The 20,778-nt window shown below is 43.8% G+C and overlaps 1 protein-coding gene across 3 annotated transcripts in view; it reads right to left on the bottom strand.

The window, feature by feature from the left end:
- CEMIP (cell migration inducing hyaluronidase 1) overlaps window positions 1-20,778 on the bottom strand; it is a 165,339-nt gene that overhangs the window by 45,913 nt on the left and 98,648 nt on the right. For all 3 annotated transcript variants that reach the window (XM_053272858.1, XM_053272859.1, XM_053272860.1), the window contains exons 2-8: window positions 14,765-14,868; window positions 12,277-12,429; window positions 8,848-8,986; window positions 6,373-6,609; window positions 4,050-4,229; window positions 1,635-1,705; window positions 741-836 (exon numbers count right to left, since the gene is read on the bottom strand). In XM_053272858.1, the coding sequence (XP_053128833.1) occupies window positions 741-836; window positions 1,635-1,705; window positions 4,050-4,229; window positions 6,373-6,609; window positions 8,848-8,986; window positions 12,277-12,429; window positions 14,765-14,868 (980 nt within the window). The remainder of the gene's footprint in view (window positions 1-740; window positions 837-1,634; window positions 1,706-4,049; window positions 4,230-6,372; window positions 6,610-8,847; window positions 8,987-12,276; window positions 12,430-14,764; window positions 14,869-20,778) is intronic.

Here is a 20,778-nt window from a genome sequence, read left to right as displayed (position 1 = left end):
CCCTCCCTGGCATCTCCAGATAGGGCTGAGAGAGACTCCTGCCTGCAAACTTGGAAAAGCTGCTTCCAGCCTGTGTAGACAATGCTGAGCTAGATGGAGCAATGGTCTGACTCAGCAGAAGGCAACTCCCTATGTTCCTAACTCAAATGATGTTCCTAATTGAAATTACATAGTTATTGGACTAACTGGTCACCCACAACAGGGGTTCTCAAACTTGGATACCTTGATGTTGTTGGACTACAATTCCCATCATTCCCAGCCACAATGGGGGATTGAGGGAGTTGTAGTCCAACAATATCTGGTGACCCAATGTTGGTAACCCTTGCCTTACAGGCTGAGAAACAGGAGATGACAATGGCAGTGGAACCAGATAGGGATCATGACTGAAAGTTCAACTGAACTGTATGTTGTAACTTATCCTGTATTTTGAATGCATCACCTCTAAACCAGCAAGAGGCTTTTAAAAAAACTATGTTTTATTCTTGCTCTGAACTCCCATGCACGACAAAGGAGAGCCACAGTTAGAACACTTGCTATATTTTTGAAACATTTACTTGGTTCGATGGAAGATATAATTTCCACACCGTCTGTGGGGCCAACATAGCTATTAATGCTCTGGAACAATGGCGATTTATACAATAAAGGAGAAAATGTTTTCAAGCCACACTGGCTGCCTGCACGTTTTATCGCTTTGCAAACTAGCTAAGAAGAAAAAATATCTATATATCTATATATCTCACCTTGAATCCACTCACTGGTGGAGGACACATTAAAGTGCTCTCCGTTCTCTGCTTGGAACAGTTTGAACACTTTGGCCACCGCTGAGCCTCTGTGTCCTACAAAAAGAAGTACAATTTATTAGCAACTGTACAACTTGATAATGTAATTGAGAGGCTGTCAACAATTCCACATTTTTGTTCCTCTGGGAGATTTAGGGAAGATTTGGGAAGTACCTGCAACATTTCAAACTGAAGTGCTAGAGTTTGGCGTGATTCCCCACAGTCATTAAGGGAAGTTTGCTCCCCTGTGGGGAGGGAGAATCTGCAAAATCAGCAGTACGGGAAACAAAATGGAGGGAGGATTCGTTGTTTCCACTTCTCAAGTTTTCACTGTAGAATGGGTCCTAAAGTCCCCCTGCAAGCCCCAAGACCTCCTTAACCTGCAGTCCATGATAAGGGCACATGGAGGGCCATTGCAGCCATATTTCTGCACAACATGCCTTTGTCTCCAGTGATCCCTGTAATAGGGATTCCCAGACATTGCTGACTACAACTCCCATCATCCCCAGCCAAAGGCCATTGCAGTAGCCAACATCATCTATGGATCCCTGATACTGGCAACACGGGTTGTCACTTGGGTTTCTGCAGGGAACCTAGACTTCTCCCATCAAGGAATCTCTTTGGTTGCATTTTATCAGCATTCATAATGCAGCATCCCCTGGACAAATGTAAGGAATGAAATTGCTAAGTGGTTTTGCTAAGCAGGGTCCATCCTGGTTTGACCCTTGCAAGCTCTGTAAAGCTTGCAAAAAGATTAAATATACACACACAGGCTCAAACAATGTGTTTAACATACTGTGTAGTCTGCCTCTAATCTGGACCTTCATTTGCAAGCTGCCGTTTCCTTGTAATTACCTTGGTATTCGATGTGGTCTTCAACAGAAGTGGAAGGGGTCCCTTTTACCGTTATAAAACTCCATGGATGTCTGAGAAGGCAAAAAGAAGAAGTCAAACTGTATTGTTTTGCAGGAAACACCTGCCTTCTTAGAATATGGTTCGTTTTGTTCTTGCATTTCACAGTCTTTCAACCAGACTGATTTACGAGATCCTCCAACTTATACAAAGTGAATGCTATCTTTATTGATTACATTTATATTCCACTCTTTCCCCAAGAGTCCAGAGCAGTGGGCTTTGCATCAAATCCCCACCCCGCTGCACCCCGGCTAAAGATAAATGATATTAAAAAAAAAATATTTTTCCTATTCTAATGCACTTATTTCTTCATCTCAGAACATAACAAATGGAGATTCCTTTTAAGAAAGAATTCAGGCTTGTAAAATGCCTTGCTGGCATCAAATGTGAATTATCAAAAAGGTACAAAATCTTCAAAGGAGAAAGCTTGTTAAAGTCAATAGGACTCCTCTGAAGTTGTTTCAAGGTTAGACTCATAAAGAAACAGTACATGACAGAATAAAAACGAGGTAGAAATAACTTCTGAGAAACTGAAAAATATTTGGCCTTCTCCTCTATGGCCTTTAAGAGAATCCAGTTTTGGCGAGGGATATAATGAAATCCTTTTATAAAAAAAAGTATATTAGTGGAAATTTACAGAGGATTGTATTTTATTGATTAGCTGTTAAAATAGTTTTTTTAGAAATAAAAAAGAGGGAGGCTCAGGGAAGTTTGTATTTGCCAAGTCTGTTGGAACTCTGAACGTGGAAGAATTAGGTTTACAGGCTTGAAATCAGTCCCAGGCGACTAATACAAGCACTTTGCTTTGGCTGTTGGTGTTCCAAGATTGGTACCTGACAGAAAGCTATGGAGGTTACTAAGAACATTAGCCAAGGGGCAGAAATTGAACTGAAAAGGTACAAACAATAGGGACTGAACAATCTTTGGTCCTAGACAACTTGTTCAGCTGTTGCTAGATAGGTCAGACAGCTCATTAAAACCACATGTACACATAAATGTAAAAAGTAAAATATAACGAATAAAGAGTGCTCAAACTTTCTGCATACAGAGCAGAGTACACAGTTTCCACAAATGCAACATGTTTGGGTTTTGTTTTATACAGATTTCCCTATCAGCTGAGGACAAACAATGCAATAGATCATTCATTCCCCAGATTTATCCCCAGATTTATGCCCTTCTGGCCAGTTATACAGTTATTTTAAAAGCGGGAATTCTGCCAAAATGAAAAAAGCCGGTCATCTTAGTTCTCCTTGAAGGCACTGGCTAAGATTTTCACGGACCACGAGGAGCAGCATTGGATACTCAGTGATCATTTTGCCAACCAACACTATTAAGAGAAGAATGCCAGTTAGGATACAAGACTTTTTCCAAAGACAAGAGGCCTATTCACATTTTATGTTCAACACTTGTACTACTCAGGAGTAATTCAGTCTGGAAGTCAGCAACGGCAACAGAACAGAACAGCAAGTTCATATATGGGACTGTACTAAAATGCAAATAATTGCAATGGCCAGTTTTCCTCAAAAATCCTAGTTTTTAAAAATCTACTCAAGGGGTGGAAATCCTTACCAATGACCCCATGCAACAAACCCAGTGGCAGCTAATTCAGGCAGCTGCCTAAGTGTTCTGCCAGTGAGCCAGGTGCCTGTTCTGGAAATGCATGCTGGATGCCACATGGCCAAGGCATTTGGAAAGCAATGATCTCCGTGTAAAAAGAAAAATGGGGAGGAAAAGTAGGTAGGGCTGGTGGGAGGAATTACTCAGGATGCAAGGGAGGTTCCCTTTCTTAAATGCATGCCCATCGGTTAAAATCAACGTGAATCAGACAAAATCATTGTTCAAAATCGTGAATCAGACAAAATAAAAATGCAGTTTTTTCTTTAAAAGGCATAAAAATAGATACAGTTGGTTTATAGCCAGCAGGGAGCAGAATCTCCTAGAGGTTCAGAGCACCACTCTCTGAAAGTTGGAAAGCAAAGCTTTCTGTGAGTATCATGTGACTGCTATGGCCTATTAATGCAAAGAAACATCCTTCCCGATGTGGCTCGACCCTGTCGTTCTCCCCTTTGGCAAGAGCCGGGAATGACACAGAGGGTTACCCTCCAAGCTGCCATTTTAAGACCCACTCTGGGCTCCATCTCTGATGTCCAAGACTCCTAATAAAACACACCCAGCAAAGTGCCTGGATGCCTCTCCAGCGACCTAATTAGGTGCCGAAAACTCTGCATAGCAAGTGGAAAGCTTTTCAGTGTGGGAGACATTTGTGCTGCTGGGGAGGGGGGAAAAAGGTGGAATTATTTAGACACGGGGATACAATAGGGCCTCTGTGTCGGCTGCGCTGGCAGAGCGAGCTCCTACCTAAAACCAAGGTGGAGGAAATGCTTGCTGCCCAGTTTGGTCATGGCTTTCCTGGCTGAGTCATCCAAGTTTTTGGATCCTTCGTCGTTCACCGCAACCGACAAGATCATGCCGTCGTCAACTGCATTCAGGTAGCGGACCAGGCGGATGCTTTCTCCTTTGAGTTTGTAGGTGTCGAACCTAAAGAAAATTAATGGGAACATAATAGCAGGAGCATACAGTGGTCCGAATCTGCAGCCATAACAGGCCCTTCTATGAGGCAAGGTGAAGCGGTGCCCTCAGGTGGCAGATTATTGGGGCACCAGCAGGGTGGCAAATCCCCACTGCCACGAGGACTGATCCAGCCTTTGCAAGGAGTGCCGCTCCTCACACTCCCTGAAAAGCTTGCAAGACGCATGAGGAGAGATGCGGATGCTGCTGCTGGCCACTTCCCTCCCTGCTACTTTCAAAGCTTACAGAGGTTGGTTTCAAAAGTGGGCTGGCTCCCAGCAGGGGCATGATGAGGCAAGGCCATCATCATCATCTGTATTATTACCGTCGCCGACCAGAAAATTACCCCTGCTAACTGAGCAAAGAGGCACCTTTTTAAAGTGGGGATTCTCTTTATTGAGCAGGGGGAGAGCAACTGGCCCTATCCAACCCCAGCACAGCATCACTCAAGTAGCTGCTGCTGGTGTCTATCTTACTATTCTTTTCAGCTTGTGGACCCTTTGGGGACGAGGAGCTGCCTTATTGATTTATTATTTCTCTATGTAAACCGCTTTAGGAACTTTGCTGGAAAGTGGTGTGTAAATATTCATAGCAGCAGTAGCAGTGAGGCAAGGCAGTATTTGGGGCCTCGTCTCAGGCACTACCATTCCTTGGGCCGCCCCTGCAACTGGGAATAAAAGAATAAGACGACGGGATATGCTTTTCTGAAGAATTCCATATCTAAAAACTTAGCTGGGACCCAGGGGCGGCCCTTCCATGAGGCAGGGGGAGGCAGAGGCCTCAAGTGCACTAAGGAGAAGGGCACAGGGGGGAATTGATGGGCCTCTGCCACCTTGGGTACCACCCTGCCACCCAATGCTGCTGCTTTTCCTTGTCCCGCAGGAGCACACTCTTCATTTCCGCCTCCTCAGCTCATGGAGGTCCACCTCTTCTCCCCGCTCCAGCCCCAACTTGAACTAAGCATGCCCCTGCCAGTATGGCCTGTCATGGCAGCACGATCTGAAAAGGCTTGTGTGCCTCACCACGACTGCTTCAGCGCAGCATGGTCTGAGGATGCTGAACATCCGCCTGCAGACAGAGGCGGCGTCATTGCTTCGGGCAGCAAAATTCCTTGGACCTCCCCTGCTGATATCAGCGGTTTCAGAAAAAGCTCCCAGTTCTCCATACACTGGAAAAATAAATGTGTCTTTTGGTACGCTATGCCTCTCTGCAACGTCGCACCGGAGCGACCTATGAGCACATTCGCCCCACACAGAGATGGTCACAATTTAACAAGTGCATGATTTCTTTGATAGCCTGCTTAAACTAAGCCCCACTGAGCTCCAAGAACAGCTTATGACAAGGATCAGTAAATGAATCAGTTTATTTATATCTATGTAAATCGCTCTGGGAACCTTTTTTTGAAAAGCGGTATATAAATATTCGGCATATTCATAAGAATCAGCAATACAATAAAAACAATTTAAAAACTCAACACACACACACACAAACAAACACACACTGCAACCAGCAAAGCAAATGGCAGTCAATTCAGACTAGCTTTAGTCACGCTTCCAGAATTGCAAACTGTTGGGAAATTATGTGTATATTGAGGCTGTTCTCATGTGCAGCCAAACCCAGGCTAGGGAAGCATGCAGATGCTCTTCCCAGAGCGGCCCCATCCCTTAAGGGGAGTATCTTACAGCGCTCACATGCAGTCTCCCATTCAAATTCAATCCAAGGCAGACCCTGCTTAGCAAAAGCGACAATTCATGCTCGCTACCACAAGACCAGTTCTCCTCCCCATGAAGAGATCTCAGGCAGGCATCCTTCCTAGTACTAACTGGAGAAGTCAGGAATCGAACCTGGCACCTTTTGCATACAAAGCAGATGCTCTACCACGGAGCCACTCTCACTCCATAATAGGAGAGAGTTTAGGAGCTTTCGTGCCCTTCCCTGTTGAACCTGCATACAGTGAATCCTACACATATAAGATCAGCCTACAGAATAACCTGCAAAAAGGATTCAAATGGATTTCTTACATGTAGGAACTTCATCAGGTAGATGAAATTCACCTAGATAAAGCATGTCTGTGTTGACTCAAGTGTTAACAGAATGAGAAATCTGAACTCACCTATCAGAATGGACAACTGATCCGGTTTTGGGGTCAATGACATGGACAATAACCCCACGATGGCCCCAGCTTCGTTCAAAGTAGTAGCCACCTTCTTGCAAGCCGCCCGGATTCAAGGTCTTGTTCAGGAAAGTCCAGGACAGCTTTTTTTCTCCATGGACCTCAAGAGTTCCGTTGTCGATAACCCCAATATACTTCCGCCCAAAGTAGCTGTCTGGTTGGCTGCCATCATCAGAACTATAAAGTTAAAGGGATGCAGATAGGATAATTTGGCTAGATACCCAGAAAGGGGAAATGGTCACCAGAACCATCTATGCAGTTGACTGAAAGAAACATCGTGATTTGCAGTTAAATTCTTTACAGACAACCTCAAAAATGCAGTATGTTAACACTGTGGAATTATTTTTCACTCAGAAACAACCACCAGAGAGATCTATCTGAGAACTTTATATGTTTGCAGCGCAATTCTTACAGTCCTATGCATGTTGACTCAGGAGCAAGTCACACTGGCTGACATCCAGACTAAATTATTCCCGAGTAGTCCTACTGAAATTAGATAGAGCAACTGGTCTAACTCCACCCCCAGCACAGCATCCCTCCAGTGGCTGTTGCTGGTGTCTGTCTTATGTTTCTTTTTAGATTGTGAGCCCTTTAAGGTCAAGGAGCCATCTTATTTATTTATTTATTATATCTCTATGTAAACCACTTTGGGAACTTTTGTTGAAAAGTGGTATATAAATATTTGTTATTGTTGTTGTAGTACTTTAGTGTAATTCCTGAGTCATACTATTGAGTAAGTTATCCTGGGTGTCAGCTATCGTATTCAATTCAATCTCTCTCCCTAGATATAGACATACATTAATACATCATATATCTAATGAAGAAGACTCTAGTCCACAAGACTATTTTTTGGATAGAGTTCGGTGTATCTTCTATTGGTATAATACACTTCAATGACCGTTCTTTCTATGCATCCTTGTCTTTGGAAACATTGTTTGAAATAAATCATATATTTATATGTCTTTAGCACTGGAGTGCTTTCTTTGCCCTACCAGTTCCAGACACTAAACCTGGGCAGCCTAAGAAGTGTCAGATCTGATCCAACCTGACAGGGAAATTTTTGGGAGGGCCCACATGGTCTCCCAACATCATCGGGTTGGGAATATGGTTCCCAACATTCCTGTCGGACCCCAGTTAAATAGCCTGCATATCGCCTCTCAGCTGAGAAGCAGCGCTTGGGCCATTTAACTTGGGTCGGACAGAAATGTTGGCACTCAGAGTTCAGACATGACAGTGGTGAGCTCAGTTTCAGGGTCCAACTTTCAAGGCTCCCTACTGTTGTGTCTGAACTCATATTGGCAATGACCAAAAGAGGGCATATCCAGTCCAACATGTCTGTTGGACTGACACAACTGCAGAGCACTACCAGACACACTTCAGAATACAAGTGTCCCACAAAGATGCCATCTTTGTGTTAATGGCACTGTAGTTCTTTCTCTGCCAAACTTATTTACCACAGCCTGGGCTAGTATTAAAATGTCTTTTTCTTTTTTAATTTGGCTGTTGTATGCCATCTAGTGATCTTTTCTATTTTGTTGCTGAGATGCTTGTCCCACTGGTGATCATGTAGAGAGTGTGTGTGGCGGGTGGAGTCAGAAAGGAAAAGGGAGGGGAAGGAGAAGGAGAAAATGGAACAACGTCCAGGAAGAGCTGACTCCTTTTATTTGAATTTCTGTCTTGAGGATCAAAATAATGAGGTTACTAAGGTGGCGGTGAAATTTCTTATGTCACTATTAGACTAAGATCTTGTTTAAGGTCTAATTCATAGGAGTTATTGTTTTGTCCTGATTATTATGTATTATATTACTGTTGGCATATTGTGTTTTTAATCTTGTTTTAATCTTTGTATGTTCTCTGTATGGCCTATGGCTGTAATAAATTGATCGATTGTTTCTCAATAAACTCTTAGTTAAATCTACATAAGATTACTTTTTGTTCATTTGTTTATCGTATTTCTATACCGCCTGATATAGACATCTCTAGGCGGTGTATAAGGTTAAAACATGGCAAATGTAGAACAGTATAAACAGTTAAAATTCACAAAAAAATAAAAACAACCTCAGCAGATTAAGAACAAATCAAAATTTTCAATTTTTAGTTAAAAGACTGGGAAAACAGACATGTCTTGAGGGTCTTCTTAAAAGCAAGCAGAGAAGGGGATGCTCTTATTTCAACAGGGAGTGAATTCCAGAGCCCTGGGGCAGCCACAGAGAAGGCCCTGTCCCAAGTCACCACCAAACGAGCCGGCAGCAACCGTAACCGGATCTCTCCAGATGATCTTAATAGGCAACAGGGTTCATGACACTCGCATAAGTACCCTGGACCCAAGCCGTTTATGAGGGAAGCAGCTATAAAACAGAGGCCTTGCAGGACTAATCCCCATAATTACAGGATGAAGGCTGCTTAATTACATACCGGCCATACAAGATGATTGTCAGGTTGCTTCGGAAAGGGCAGCTCTCACTCCCGATGTGGAGCTCTCCATCATTTTTGATCAGAATATGCCGAGTGCGCAAAACAATGGGGCCTGTGTTGTCTTTGATCACTAGCTTTCCTAGAAGAAAAAGGGGTTTTATTTGGTTTAAAACTTTACCACATAATCCAAGTTAAAGGCATCCTTTTGGGCAATGCAACATCATGACACTGTGAAACAGGCAGGCACAATGTACTCATAAACATTGTGTGTGTTCTTAATCGCAAAAAGCCCACTCGAGGCAGTCTAAGAAAAGTTGTGCTTGGCCACTTAAAAAAACAACAAATCAATCTACATTTTTATGCACTAGACCATTCCAATAAGTTGCAAGCAATAAACAGCTGAATTATTAGAACAGGTCCGGTGCATACTGCTGTTCTCACATATCAAATAGCCAAAGTGTCCAATCCTCTGCTGTTAGACAGACAATACTATCCCTCTCCGACAACGTGAACTAGAGAGCACGTGCCCTGCAGAAATGTGCTTGCAGAGCAGAATCCCATATGGATAAAGTTTGCTGTCATTCAGCAGCCACCAGCACAGCACCTGCGTGTCTTTTTATAACCACCCCCATGCCCTTGCCCTGTCTTGTCATTATGCACACAGCGAATGATTAGGAGGGCGTTGAAAACGGAAACTGCAGCGCAATAGTCATCAAACAAACATGTTGATCTGCTCTGGCAGATTCTCAGCTAGGGGAACGAGCGAGCTAAGCACACTGCAGAGCTGATATCTCATCCATAGCACCCACCCTGAGACCCAATAAAGTTGGCTTTAGCCAGTACTTAACTCAGCAAAAGGGTCACTTAACTTTCCCCCTGGTGTGGCTTCAGGTCTCAGGGGACCCTCAGCAAACCGCCTGCCAGGGACCCCTTCCTATCTGGGTGGGCACAGATAAGAACCCGTAGGCTTCCACCATCTGAAGCTGACGGGCACAGGAGGTGGTATCAGTGGGTCCTTTTACAATGATTACGACGAATATTTATATACTACTTTCAACAAACGTTTTCAAAGTGGTGTGCGTAGATATAAATCAATACATAAAATGGTTCCCTGTCCCTGAAAGGGCTCACAATCTAAAAAGAAACTTAAGACATACACCAGCAACAGCCACTGGAGGGACGCTGTGCTGGGGTTGGATAGGGCCAGTTGCTCTCCTCCTGCTCAATAAAGAGAATCACCACTTCAAAAAGGTGCTTCTTTTGTTCACTTGGCAGGGTAGTTCAAGTAGCAGGGTAATTTTGAGGGCTCTGGCCCCTCAGCAACTGCTCAGGAATGCCGGATCCTGATGCCGCTCCTGCATCTTACATTTCTACGTGTTAGAGGGTAGCGACATTTGAACACAGGAACATAGGAAGCTGTCTTCTACCGGGTCAGACCATTAGTCCATCTAGTTTAATATTGTCTGCACAAACTGGCAATGGCTTTTGCAGAGTTGCAGGCAGGAGTCACTTTCAGCCCTGCCTTGGAGATGCTGCCAAGGGAGGGAATCTGGGACTTTCTGCATGCTAGAAAGAGCGGTCCCATCCCTTAAGGGGAATATCTTACAGTGCTCACACATGTAGTCTCCCATCTAAATGCAAACCAGAGTAGACCCTGCTTAGCAAAGGGGACAATTCATGCTTGCTACCACAAGACCAGCAATCCTCCCATAGAGGAGAGCCAGACCACAATGAAATGGTACGGTCAAGGAAAAGATTTATCACTGGATCATCCTGCTAGTTGTATAAACTAATTTGTAGCAGCATATAAAGCTGTCTTATGCAAAATCAGACCATTAGGCACTCCAGCCCAGTGCTGTCTGCAAGACCTTGTGAGGTCTCTGCATGCACCAGGTCCCAGGTTCAATCCTTGGCAAGATCTCCAAAGACTGGGAAAGACTGCTGTCAGAACCCTTGGGAGCTTTCCAGGTTAGCCGCTCAACAGCAAAAATGCAGCAAAATGCTTCCGTTCAAGCAAATCGCTTTTGAAACATAAACAGCAGGAGCAGTCTCACAAAAACTAACAACCTGGGGGGAAAGCAACTTTTTTACGCCGGATATACGACGTCATAGCACTATATGGCAGCAATTAAATTCGAAACAAGGCATTGGAAAAATGAATAGCCTCCTGTAGTCACCGCAGGGACTGTGGTGTCACAACGCAGGAAGTGTGGAAGCACACTTCAGAGATTCGTGGTTACCCCATTGTAGGGTCTAATCTGGAAAGCAAGCTGGAGAGCTGCTGCCAGTCAGAGTAGACAGCACTGAGCTAGATGGACCAAGGGTCTGACTCAGCAGGAGGCAGCTTAATCTCTTTTTCCTTTTAACTCAACCTGCCCAAAATTGAACCTGGGACCACAATGTATTATTTATTTATTTTTATTTATTACTTTTATAAACTGCCTCATCCAAAGGCTCTGGGCATTGTACAACAAATTTAAAAAGACATTAAAAAACACACCATTTAAGACACGGTGCTAAAAACAATTAAAAAACAATTAAAAACCATTTAAAACTAAATAAAATACTTTTAAAAACAATTTAAAAACCTTGAAAGGCCAGGCCAAACAAGTAGGATTTTAGGGCAATGTATGCAAATATACTTCAGATACTTCTCTAGCTTCCAAAGGGCAAACCACATTAAATACATAATTGGCCCTGACATAAGCCCCATTCAGATGTTATGCTGTACAAGTGTACAGATGTCTGTACACTTATACATATGCTTGTGTGAATGACTGTCCTTGTGTTCATTTTAAAAGTGAACCCACGTAAAGGCCCCTCAAATGCATGGTTCAGATAGGCAGTGTACTGCTGTGCCTGTGTTCAACATAATATGTGAATAACCGCACCTTTGTACACTGTACACTCATCATATGAACGCTGAATTTAACATGTGGATGAGATTACACTTGGTTTCCATTGGCTAAATAATAGCCTACAATGTAAAGGTAAAGTAAAGTGTGTTGTCGAGTCAGTGTCAACTCCTGGTGACCACAGAGCCCTGTGGTTGTCTTTGGTAGAATACAGGAGGGGTTGACCATTGCCTCCTCCTGCACATTATGAGATGATGCCTTTCAGCATCTTCCTATATCGCTGCTGCCCGATATAGCTGTTTCCCATGGTCTGGGAAACACACCAGCGAGGATTCGAACCGGCAACCTCTGGCTTGCTAGTCAAGTCATTTCCCCGCTGCAACATTAGGTGGCTCCAGCCACAGGCGGGGAAATTTGGAATGGGACCACAACCTAGTGGGAGGGAGCTTTAACACACTGCCCACACTGCAGTACCGACCCAGAGCAGCAGCACGTAATGCGTAGCTTAGCTCCAAGAGGGTCTACTGGAGAGACCTGTTTGCCAAGCGACCAGCCTTCCATCAGCTTAAGTTACCTCCATCTGTGATGAGGATGGAATGGACAGTTGCAGAGGAAGACAAGAGGAGCTTTTGGCCTTGGCCGATGGTCACCCAATTCTCTTTGTCGTGACCTGGGTTCCAGATTTCCAGCTCCGGATCCGAATCAGGACAGGATGAGACTGCTCCTGCTGATAGGACATGAAGAAAGAGGTTAATAACGTGGACCCGTCTCGGATGCAATCTCTACAGCTATACTATACAAGTATACTGTCCCTATCTAAACCCAGTAGAGTTTTCCTAGTTGCTGGTGTCTATCTTGTGTTCGTTTCTTTCTTTCCTTTTCTGTAAAGATTGAGACCCTTTTGGGCACAAGCGATGCATCTTATTTATGTTTCTAGGCAAACTGCTTTGTGAATCTTTCTTTGCTGACAAGCGGGATATAAATATTTGTAGTATTAAGTACTTTTATTTATTTTCATTTATATACCACTGCTCAATGGCTCTTACAGTGAAAGTTTACAACAAAATGATATAAACAAAACTATTTAATACCTTTAAAACAATTAACAACTTCAGCTAAAAGCCTGCTGGAAAATATATGTTTTCAAGGCCTTCTTAATGATCTTGAGCCTTGTATCTCAACACAGAGCAAGTTCCAAAGCTTACTGCTGCCAGTACTATTTATATACCACTTTTTAAAAAGTTTCCATAGCAATTTACAAAGGGGTTTACAAATCCCCAATGGCATTTGACTGCCCAGATTTGGAAGGCCGAATGCTGAGCTAGCAGGCCTGCTAGCCTGCCCAAGAGAATGAATTAAAAGATTACATGCCTCTTCTAGACTGAGATGACAGGGCTATAAAAATACTTTAGAGAATCCCTGCCTTGGCTTCTACAAGGAGAGATGTGCAGATGTGTGAACAGAAGGGACAATTTAAATAGCCTATAACAGAGACAGTAGAGGCAAATAATTCAAGCACTAGATAGGTAATTTCCCCCCACCGCAGATGGCTGATGGCCGGCCGGTTTTGCTTAGGAAGCAAATCAAAGAACCAATTGTGAACTACACAGAGACGGGATGCATCTCTGCACCTCTGATTTGCTTCCATCATAGATGAAATTTCAGACCTAGCTGTGAATGTCCTCATCTTTTTGCACTGATATCCCATTCCATCCTTCCTCTCTGTACACCCCTTATCGTACAGGGAGCAAGCCTCCATAAACGTTAATGTTTCACTTCTTTGTTAATCCCCCACTCCCAAGCAAATGGGTAGATCTAATGGTAGTCGAGAGAGCTGCATTGCTGACATCTGGAATTTTAAGGAGCAGCTCTGTTTTGCAAAGTCAAATGGCGAAAAAAGGGAAAAAATATTAGGGCACTATTACAGAGAAGCTGAAAATAACACCTGAATGTTTTAGTTATGATGATTAAAAGGAAAGGCAGAACGAAGGCACAAGAATGATAGAATAGTAGTAAATAGCATTTTTTTAAAAAAAATTTGCTTGTCTTTGGCTGACTTCCTAAGGCTGCACTTGTGCAACAACATTGCACTAGTCACTTGTGCAAGCTTTTATTTTGAGTTCTTTTTTTAAAGCTTTGTAAGTGGTTTGTCAACACTGGCAGAAAGGCAAGATATGAATATTTCAGATACATTTTAAAGTGCTTGCAAAGAGTGTTTCACAACATACATTATCTTATGGAGGTCCTTGCAATGCTGCAATAAGCTAAATCAGGCTTATTATCCCCATTTTGCGGGGGGGGGGAGAGCTGAGGCCAAGAATATATTTAGAATAGAGGTGGGTTTTTATTTTATTTTATTCATCTCTCACCTTTCTTCCAGCATGGAACTCAAGGTGGCATCCAGGGGGTTACCCATACTGACCAGACCCAGGCCTGCTTAGCTTCGTCAAGGTACCTGCAGCAGGTACCCTCAGAGGTTAACATTGAACCTGCCCAATTTTGTCTGAAGACCCTGCTCTGGGACAGAACTTTCTCTTTGGTAGCACCCCAGCTGTAGAAGTCCTTTCCCCAGAACAATTTGCAACACCAGGCCAATTAACATTTAGGTGTCAGGTTAAATGTCTTTTGCTTCCCCCCACCCCGCAAGGCATTTAACAGCGTGCAATATTAATCAAGCTTGCTGCATTCTGCTTACTAGCTGATTGTAGATCAGCAGTATTTATTGCTCAGTGCTTTATTATGCTTTTGATACTTTCCATTTCGAGTTGCCTCAGAGGTAAGGGGAGACAAACGTCTTTTAAATAAAGGAATAAGACACTGCGGACATTTATTTATTTACGAACAGCTGGAGGGCCAAAGTTAAGCAGCCCTCTAACTGAATCTCCATTCAGTTAAACAAGGTCTGCATAACTTTGACCCTCCAGATGTTGAAGCACTACAACTCCCATCATCCCCAGCAAGTGGACAATAGTCAGGGATGATGGGAGTTGTTCTCCAGTATCTGCAGGAGGGCGCATGCTGCATAGCTCTGAATCAGAAAATGGACTTGTCAAAGAACTTACCCATCTCTCTGACTGGCAGCATAAATATCAGCAAAATAAAGCCGATGACTCGGGACATCTTTGGGTGTGAAACCGCTCCTTGATATGTCTTGTCTTCTGAAGACCTGTGGATGGAGGCAGCAGGGGAAACTGTGAAAAACTGTTCTGCATTTAGAGAGGAATATTTTATGCAAAAATAGCAATGTGCAAGATTTAACTTGGTTTTATGATTAAGCGCATCTTGATTTATCCCTCTGACTCAGCAAAACTGTCACACCAAACATGCTCACGCCACCTTTTGTGTGGGTTTAACATAAGATCACTTGGGATTATACACATATATGCAGAAAGGAAAGGAATCCCCACATGTATCAGGACACTCCTGCGGAATGTGGCCTAAACACATAACCAAGAGGGCTCAGCACAGCTGAATATTCACAGAAAGAAAAATGTGACAAACTTTACACCAAGGTTCAAATTTTACAAACTGGTGTCAGCTTTAAACATAGGCATACTCTAAACCACACACTCAGGCACAACAAGCAAAAGCACTTGACCATTTCCAATCCTGTAAGCAGGGATTTAAGAAACCATTAGTAGGTCAACTTAACCAACAGCACATGAGAGTACAATAAAGGCACAAGACCAAGCCGTTCACTTTTTGTGGGTGTCGTGTTTTATTGGTTATATAATGACAAAGACAATTCAACACAAACGAACAAGTTCCACACAGATAGGAAAACAGGAAGCTGCCTTCTGAGTCAGACCATTGGTCCATAGAGCACAGTATTGTCTGCACAGACTGGCAGCAGCTTCTCCAAGGTTGCAGGCAGGAATCTCTCTCAGCCCTATCTTGGAGATGCTGCCTGGGAGGGAACTCAGAATTTTCTGCTCTTCCCAGAGCAGCTCCATCCCCTAAGGGGAATATCTTCCAGTGCTCACACTTCTAGTCTCCCATTCAAATGCAAACCAGGGCAGACCCCGGAACATAAGAACATAGGAAGCTGCCATATACTGAGTCAGACCATTGGTGTATCTAGCTCAGTATTGTCTTCACAGACTGGCAGCGGCTTCTCCAAGGTTGCAGGCAGGAGTCTCTCTCAGCCCTATCTTGGAGAAGCCAGGGAGGGAACTTGGAACCTTGATGTTCATCCCAGAGCGGCTCCATCCCCTAAGGGGGTTATCTTCCAGTGCTCACACTTCTAGTCTCCCATTCATCTGCAACCAGGGCGGACCCTGCTTAGCTACGGGGACAAGTCATGCTTGCTACTACAGGACCAGCTCTCCTTGAACTCAAGAATCCGGGGCGGCCCTTTCAGGAGGCAAGGTAAGACGGTTGCCTCTGGTGGCAGATTATGGGATGCTAACAGATCAGTAAAATGCACCCCACTGCCATCACTGGAACAGCTCTTCAGGACCAATCTGACCCTTGCAGGCTTTGCAAGGAGCCTTTCTTCCTGCACTCCTTGCAAGAAGCACAAGAGGAGGCCACTGGCAACCTTCCTCCCTTTTGTTCCACGTGCCACTTAGAGAGCTTGACAGGGTCTGTTTTGAAAGGAGGCTGGCCCCACCAGGGCTGTGGGGCAGGAGAACATTTGACAGCTCACCTCAGGTGCACCCCTGTCTAGAATTTACTCACAAATCTATTTTTAACCCTAGGGATTTCTCTGCTACCTTATCAGATGCTCTCGTGGTGGGCATCCACTGCTCAGGCTCCATCACATTTTTTAGAAAGCAAGTGAAAATGTGGCTTTTTACCCGAGCTTTTAGAGAAGTATTGTTTTTTTGTTGCTGCTGCTTTGTTTTGTTTTGTTAGATTGTGTATGTTTTTAAAACTCATAATTAGATTTGCATTTTTATATTCCGTTTTAATATTTTTATTGTGTAATTTTTAGAGTCTTATGTTGTTTTGAATGCCTGTGAACCACCTTGGGATTTATTTATTTTTAATGAAAAGCATTACATGTAACAATAAAATAAAAACAAATACATTGAAACCATGTCTCAAGGTGGCAAACAATATTAGAATAAAGCCACATCAATCTAGAAACACAAGACGACAATGAAATCTACAAATTCTTGCCCTCCCTCAAAATGAGCACTGTTGGAATTGATCCATTCGAGTCCTTTTCTCTCTCTTCTTCTTCAAGTGTTGCACAACGCCATTCAAAATTTGCACCTTTTTGGTATACGTAAGAAAGCTGCCTTATAATGACTCAGACCATTGGTCCATCTACTGTAGCCCAGTATTGTCTACACTGACTGGCAGCGGCTTTCCAAGGTTTCAGGCAGGGGTCTTTCCTACCCCTAGCTGGAAGTGGAGAGGATTGCTGGACTTGTGGTAGCAAGCATGACTTGTCCCCTTAGCTAAGCAGGGTCCACCCTGGTTGCATTTGAATGGGAGGCTGGATGTGTGAGCATTGGAAGAACTTCCCCTTAGGGGATGGAGCTGCTCTGGGAAGAGCAAAAAGGTCCCCAGTTCCCTCCCTGGCATCTCCAGGATAACGGTGAGAGAGACTCCTGCCTTCAACCTTGGAGAAGCCACTGCCAGTCTGTGTAGACAATACTGAGCTAGATAGACCAATGGTCTGACTCAATATATGGCAGCTTCCCATGCTCCTAAGTGCCAGGGATTAAAGCTGGGACCTTCTGCATTAAAAAAAATGTTACTGATCTACAACCCTGCCCCCTAAGGGGCATATCTTACAGCCGAGAGTGTTCACATGTAGTCTCCCATCCCAATGCAAACCAGGGTGGACCCTGCTTAGCAAAGGGGGCCATTCATGTTCACTACTGCAAGACCAGCTCTCCTTCCCAAGAGAGATGAAACAGTACAACAGGGCATGAGGGCCCCAGAGAGATGGTGGAGACCTTAGAAGACACAGAAGTGATGAAATGATCCTACAAAATCAGAAACAGCGCAACACACAAGAAAAACCTGGTAGGAAGCTACTGTGTGCGGTTTTATATTTTGGGCCAATTATAATGCCAATAGTTTAACAGGATTGTGTTGGAAGCCAGCCCCAGCAGCATGGCTGATAGTTTAATAGTGTTGACATTTTGTAAGCCAAGGATGTTATAACTAGGCTTTAACGAAATTACCCTAAAGCACAGCAGCAGCCACCATTAACAATTACACTGGCCAATTTTTATTTTTTTAACCTAGTGTGTTCAGCTTGAAATACTGTCATTGCATACAGGCAAAATGTTCCAGTTCAGACACAAAACCATAACGTGGCTTAACGCTAAGCTAAACTCTCACGCCCTTCTCTCTCTTGCATGCAAGTGTAGAAAAGTGAACGTTTCCACTTTCACTTTAAGAACAAACTACAGTTCTGTGTTACAGTCCAGCTCAGGGAACTGTATAGGGATGTGCAGAAAATCCACCAAATTGATTCAAATCCAGATTGATTTGAAATTATTTGACCCAAAACTGCTTGCACAGAATGGGATTCGTTTGAATCGATTCCAATTCACCTGAACTCAAAACATAATCGCTCAAATTCGACTTGAATTCAATCCGAATTTGACCAAATTTGAATCGATTCGAATGAATCCCATTCTGTACAAGTAGTTTCGAGTTGAATCGATGCAAATTTGAATCATTTCAGTTGAATTCTTTGCACATTCCTAGTCTGTTAGCTAAAAGGAGCTAGGACAAGCTGGCTTGCCCTGTCTCTAGCTCAGTAGTCTTCACTATTTTTCAAGCGGGGGCCACTTTGGTTAAAAAAAACACCAACCTTCAAGGTGGGAGCCATTGCCCACTAGGCTGGCCTCCACACAAAACTGCACTTTTCTCAGTGCTGGGAGGGCCCTAAAGAGAGACGGAGCCCTCTCTTAGGAGCTCTAGAGGGAAAGCACTGAGAAGGGCTACACTTCCTAGCACTCTGTGCACACCTTCCAAAAAGGTTGAAGGGATCTAGAGGGCTCAATTTCCCATCTCAGGGCTAGGAAGGTTTTTACCATAATATAATGGATTAGCATCTGCCTAGGTCTACCCGCCATTCACCAAGACCACCTCTGCACCCACAGCCTTCGTACAGTGGCAGCAGAGCACAAAGTTTCTCTCACTCTTGGCCAAGACAACCACTCCATTATCATCTCTCAAGGCAAGGGTTTCCATCCCTAGGTCCCCAGACATTGTTGGACTACAACTCCCATTGCCCCCCATTGTGGCTGGGGATGATAGGAGCTGCAGTCCATCATCATCTGGGGGTGTTTCCCCACCATAAGGAGAGCCCCGGGAACTCTGACCCCCAGATAGGAGAGAGCCCATGGACCAGGCCTGCTCAACTTTGGACACCCAGCTGTTTTTGGATTACAACTCCCATAATCCCCAGCCACAGTGGCCAATAGCCAGGGATTAAGGGAGTTGGAGGCCAACAGCTACAGGAGGGCTGAAGTTGAGCAGCCCTGCTACAGATAGAAGTTTGCCAACAACCCCTTGAAACTTGGACCTGATCTTGCTTTTAATACAGTACTTATAAAAACAGAAAGTAGCAAGCACCATGCTAAAGGAACCATTTCCCCTTTTCTCTAGGAAATGCCTCTCTTAAGATAGCAAGAGGGAAAGCATCTTCTCTAAGGTGAGGTCCTCTGTAAAGTGTGCCATTGAGTCAGTGTCAACTCCTGGCAACCACAGAGCCATATGGTTGTCTTTGGTAGTATACATGCCATCTCCTGCGCAGTACGAGATGATGCCTCCAAGCATCTTCCTGTATCGCTGCTGCCCGATAGAGGTGTTTCCCATAGTCTCGGAAACATGCCAGCGCAGATTCGAACCGACAACCTCTGGCTTGCTAGTCAAGTCATTTCCCTGCTGTGCCATTAGGTGGCACCTGCATAAACACAAAGAATTAATGCTTCCTGCTTCAGAACTCATTTCTTCCCACATGCAAATGTATGCAGATTCTATCAAGCAATTAACTGTCTACAGTTTCTTCAACTGAATGATAGTCCTACGTCAAAGACATCCACACATATTTGATTTTGGAAACCACCACCCAAAAAAGGTATATTGTTTCAAATGGAAAGAAGGAGAATTTATCCCATCAACTCCTGAAGCCAAGGAGGATATCAGAGTATCTCCTGCTGCTATTTGACAATTTTCCTAAGCATAAATATCTGGAGTCATGTAGTAATAAAACAAATGCAATTGCACTCTCTCTTAACTTGAACAGCCAAGGCAATAATTAAGATCTAGGGTGAGGTAATCATTCCTGTCATCTAATGACTGCGTATATTGATGTTTCTGGGCGAGTCAAAGTCATACGAGAGAGAGAGAGAGAGAGAGAGAGAGAGAGAGAGGTAGACAAACACATCTGCACTGCAACATTTGAAGTGCACCTTTATACGGCTATTTTTACCATGAGAATACACTGTCCGATAAAGTTTCAACCTTTACATAAGAATAATGGACATGAGATCTGCGATTTAAACTGCTTAACAGATAAAAATCCAGCAGGTGTAACCTGTTCCACCACAGAAATGGTGTGATGCGGAAAGCTGCACCAGTTGAATTTCTGCCCACCTAGGCCACTCTGAGCAACACGCTTATCAGGCAGCAAGTAGAGTGAATAATCTCAAACGTTGCTCCAATTCCAGCTGAAAATTGCACATGGGCAAGAAAACTGAGCCATTAAAAAGCCGTTTGGCAATGGTGAGTGGGATTTACATCGCTGGTTCTGGCAAGGAGCTTGCTTTGAAAAGATTCCCAGCTGTTGGGATATTTCCAGAGAATAAATATTAGCAGACAATGCTAAAAGTAGATACAGGAAGTCGTTAGGGGCTTCACCAGCTGCTGACTGCAGGTGTCAATCTCCTGATATAAATTACTGCAAAGAGAGGCCTCTATTTGACTCCTTACAGCTCAAGACAGGAGACCTGAAGAACAGATTAGGGGGTTCTAAGTATCTAAAACTCACACAGCCCCACTGGCCGATTCTTCCAAGACTAAAAACCAGGTCTGTGTATAGAAACATCAGAAGCTGCCATATACTGAGACAGACCATTGGTCCATCTCGCTCAGTATTTTC

Source organism: Hemicordylus capensis, chromosome 10 (assembly GCF_027244095.1).
Source record: "Hemicordylus capensis ecotype Gifberg chromosome 10, rHemCap1.1.pri, whole genome shotgun sequence".
NCBI lineage: Eukaryota > Metazoa > Chordata > Lepidosauria > Squamata > Cordylidae > Hemicordylus > Hemicordylus capensis.
This window is presented reverse-complemented; position numbering and strand designations above follow the sequence as displayed.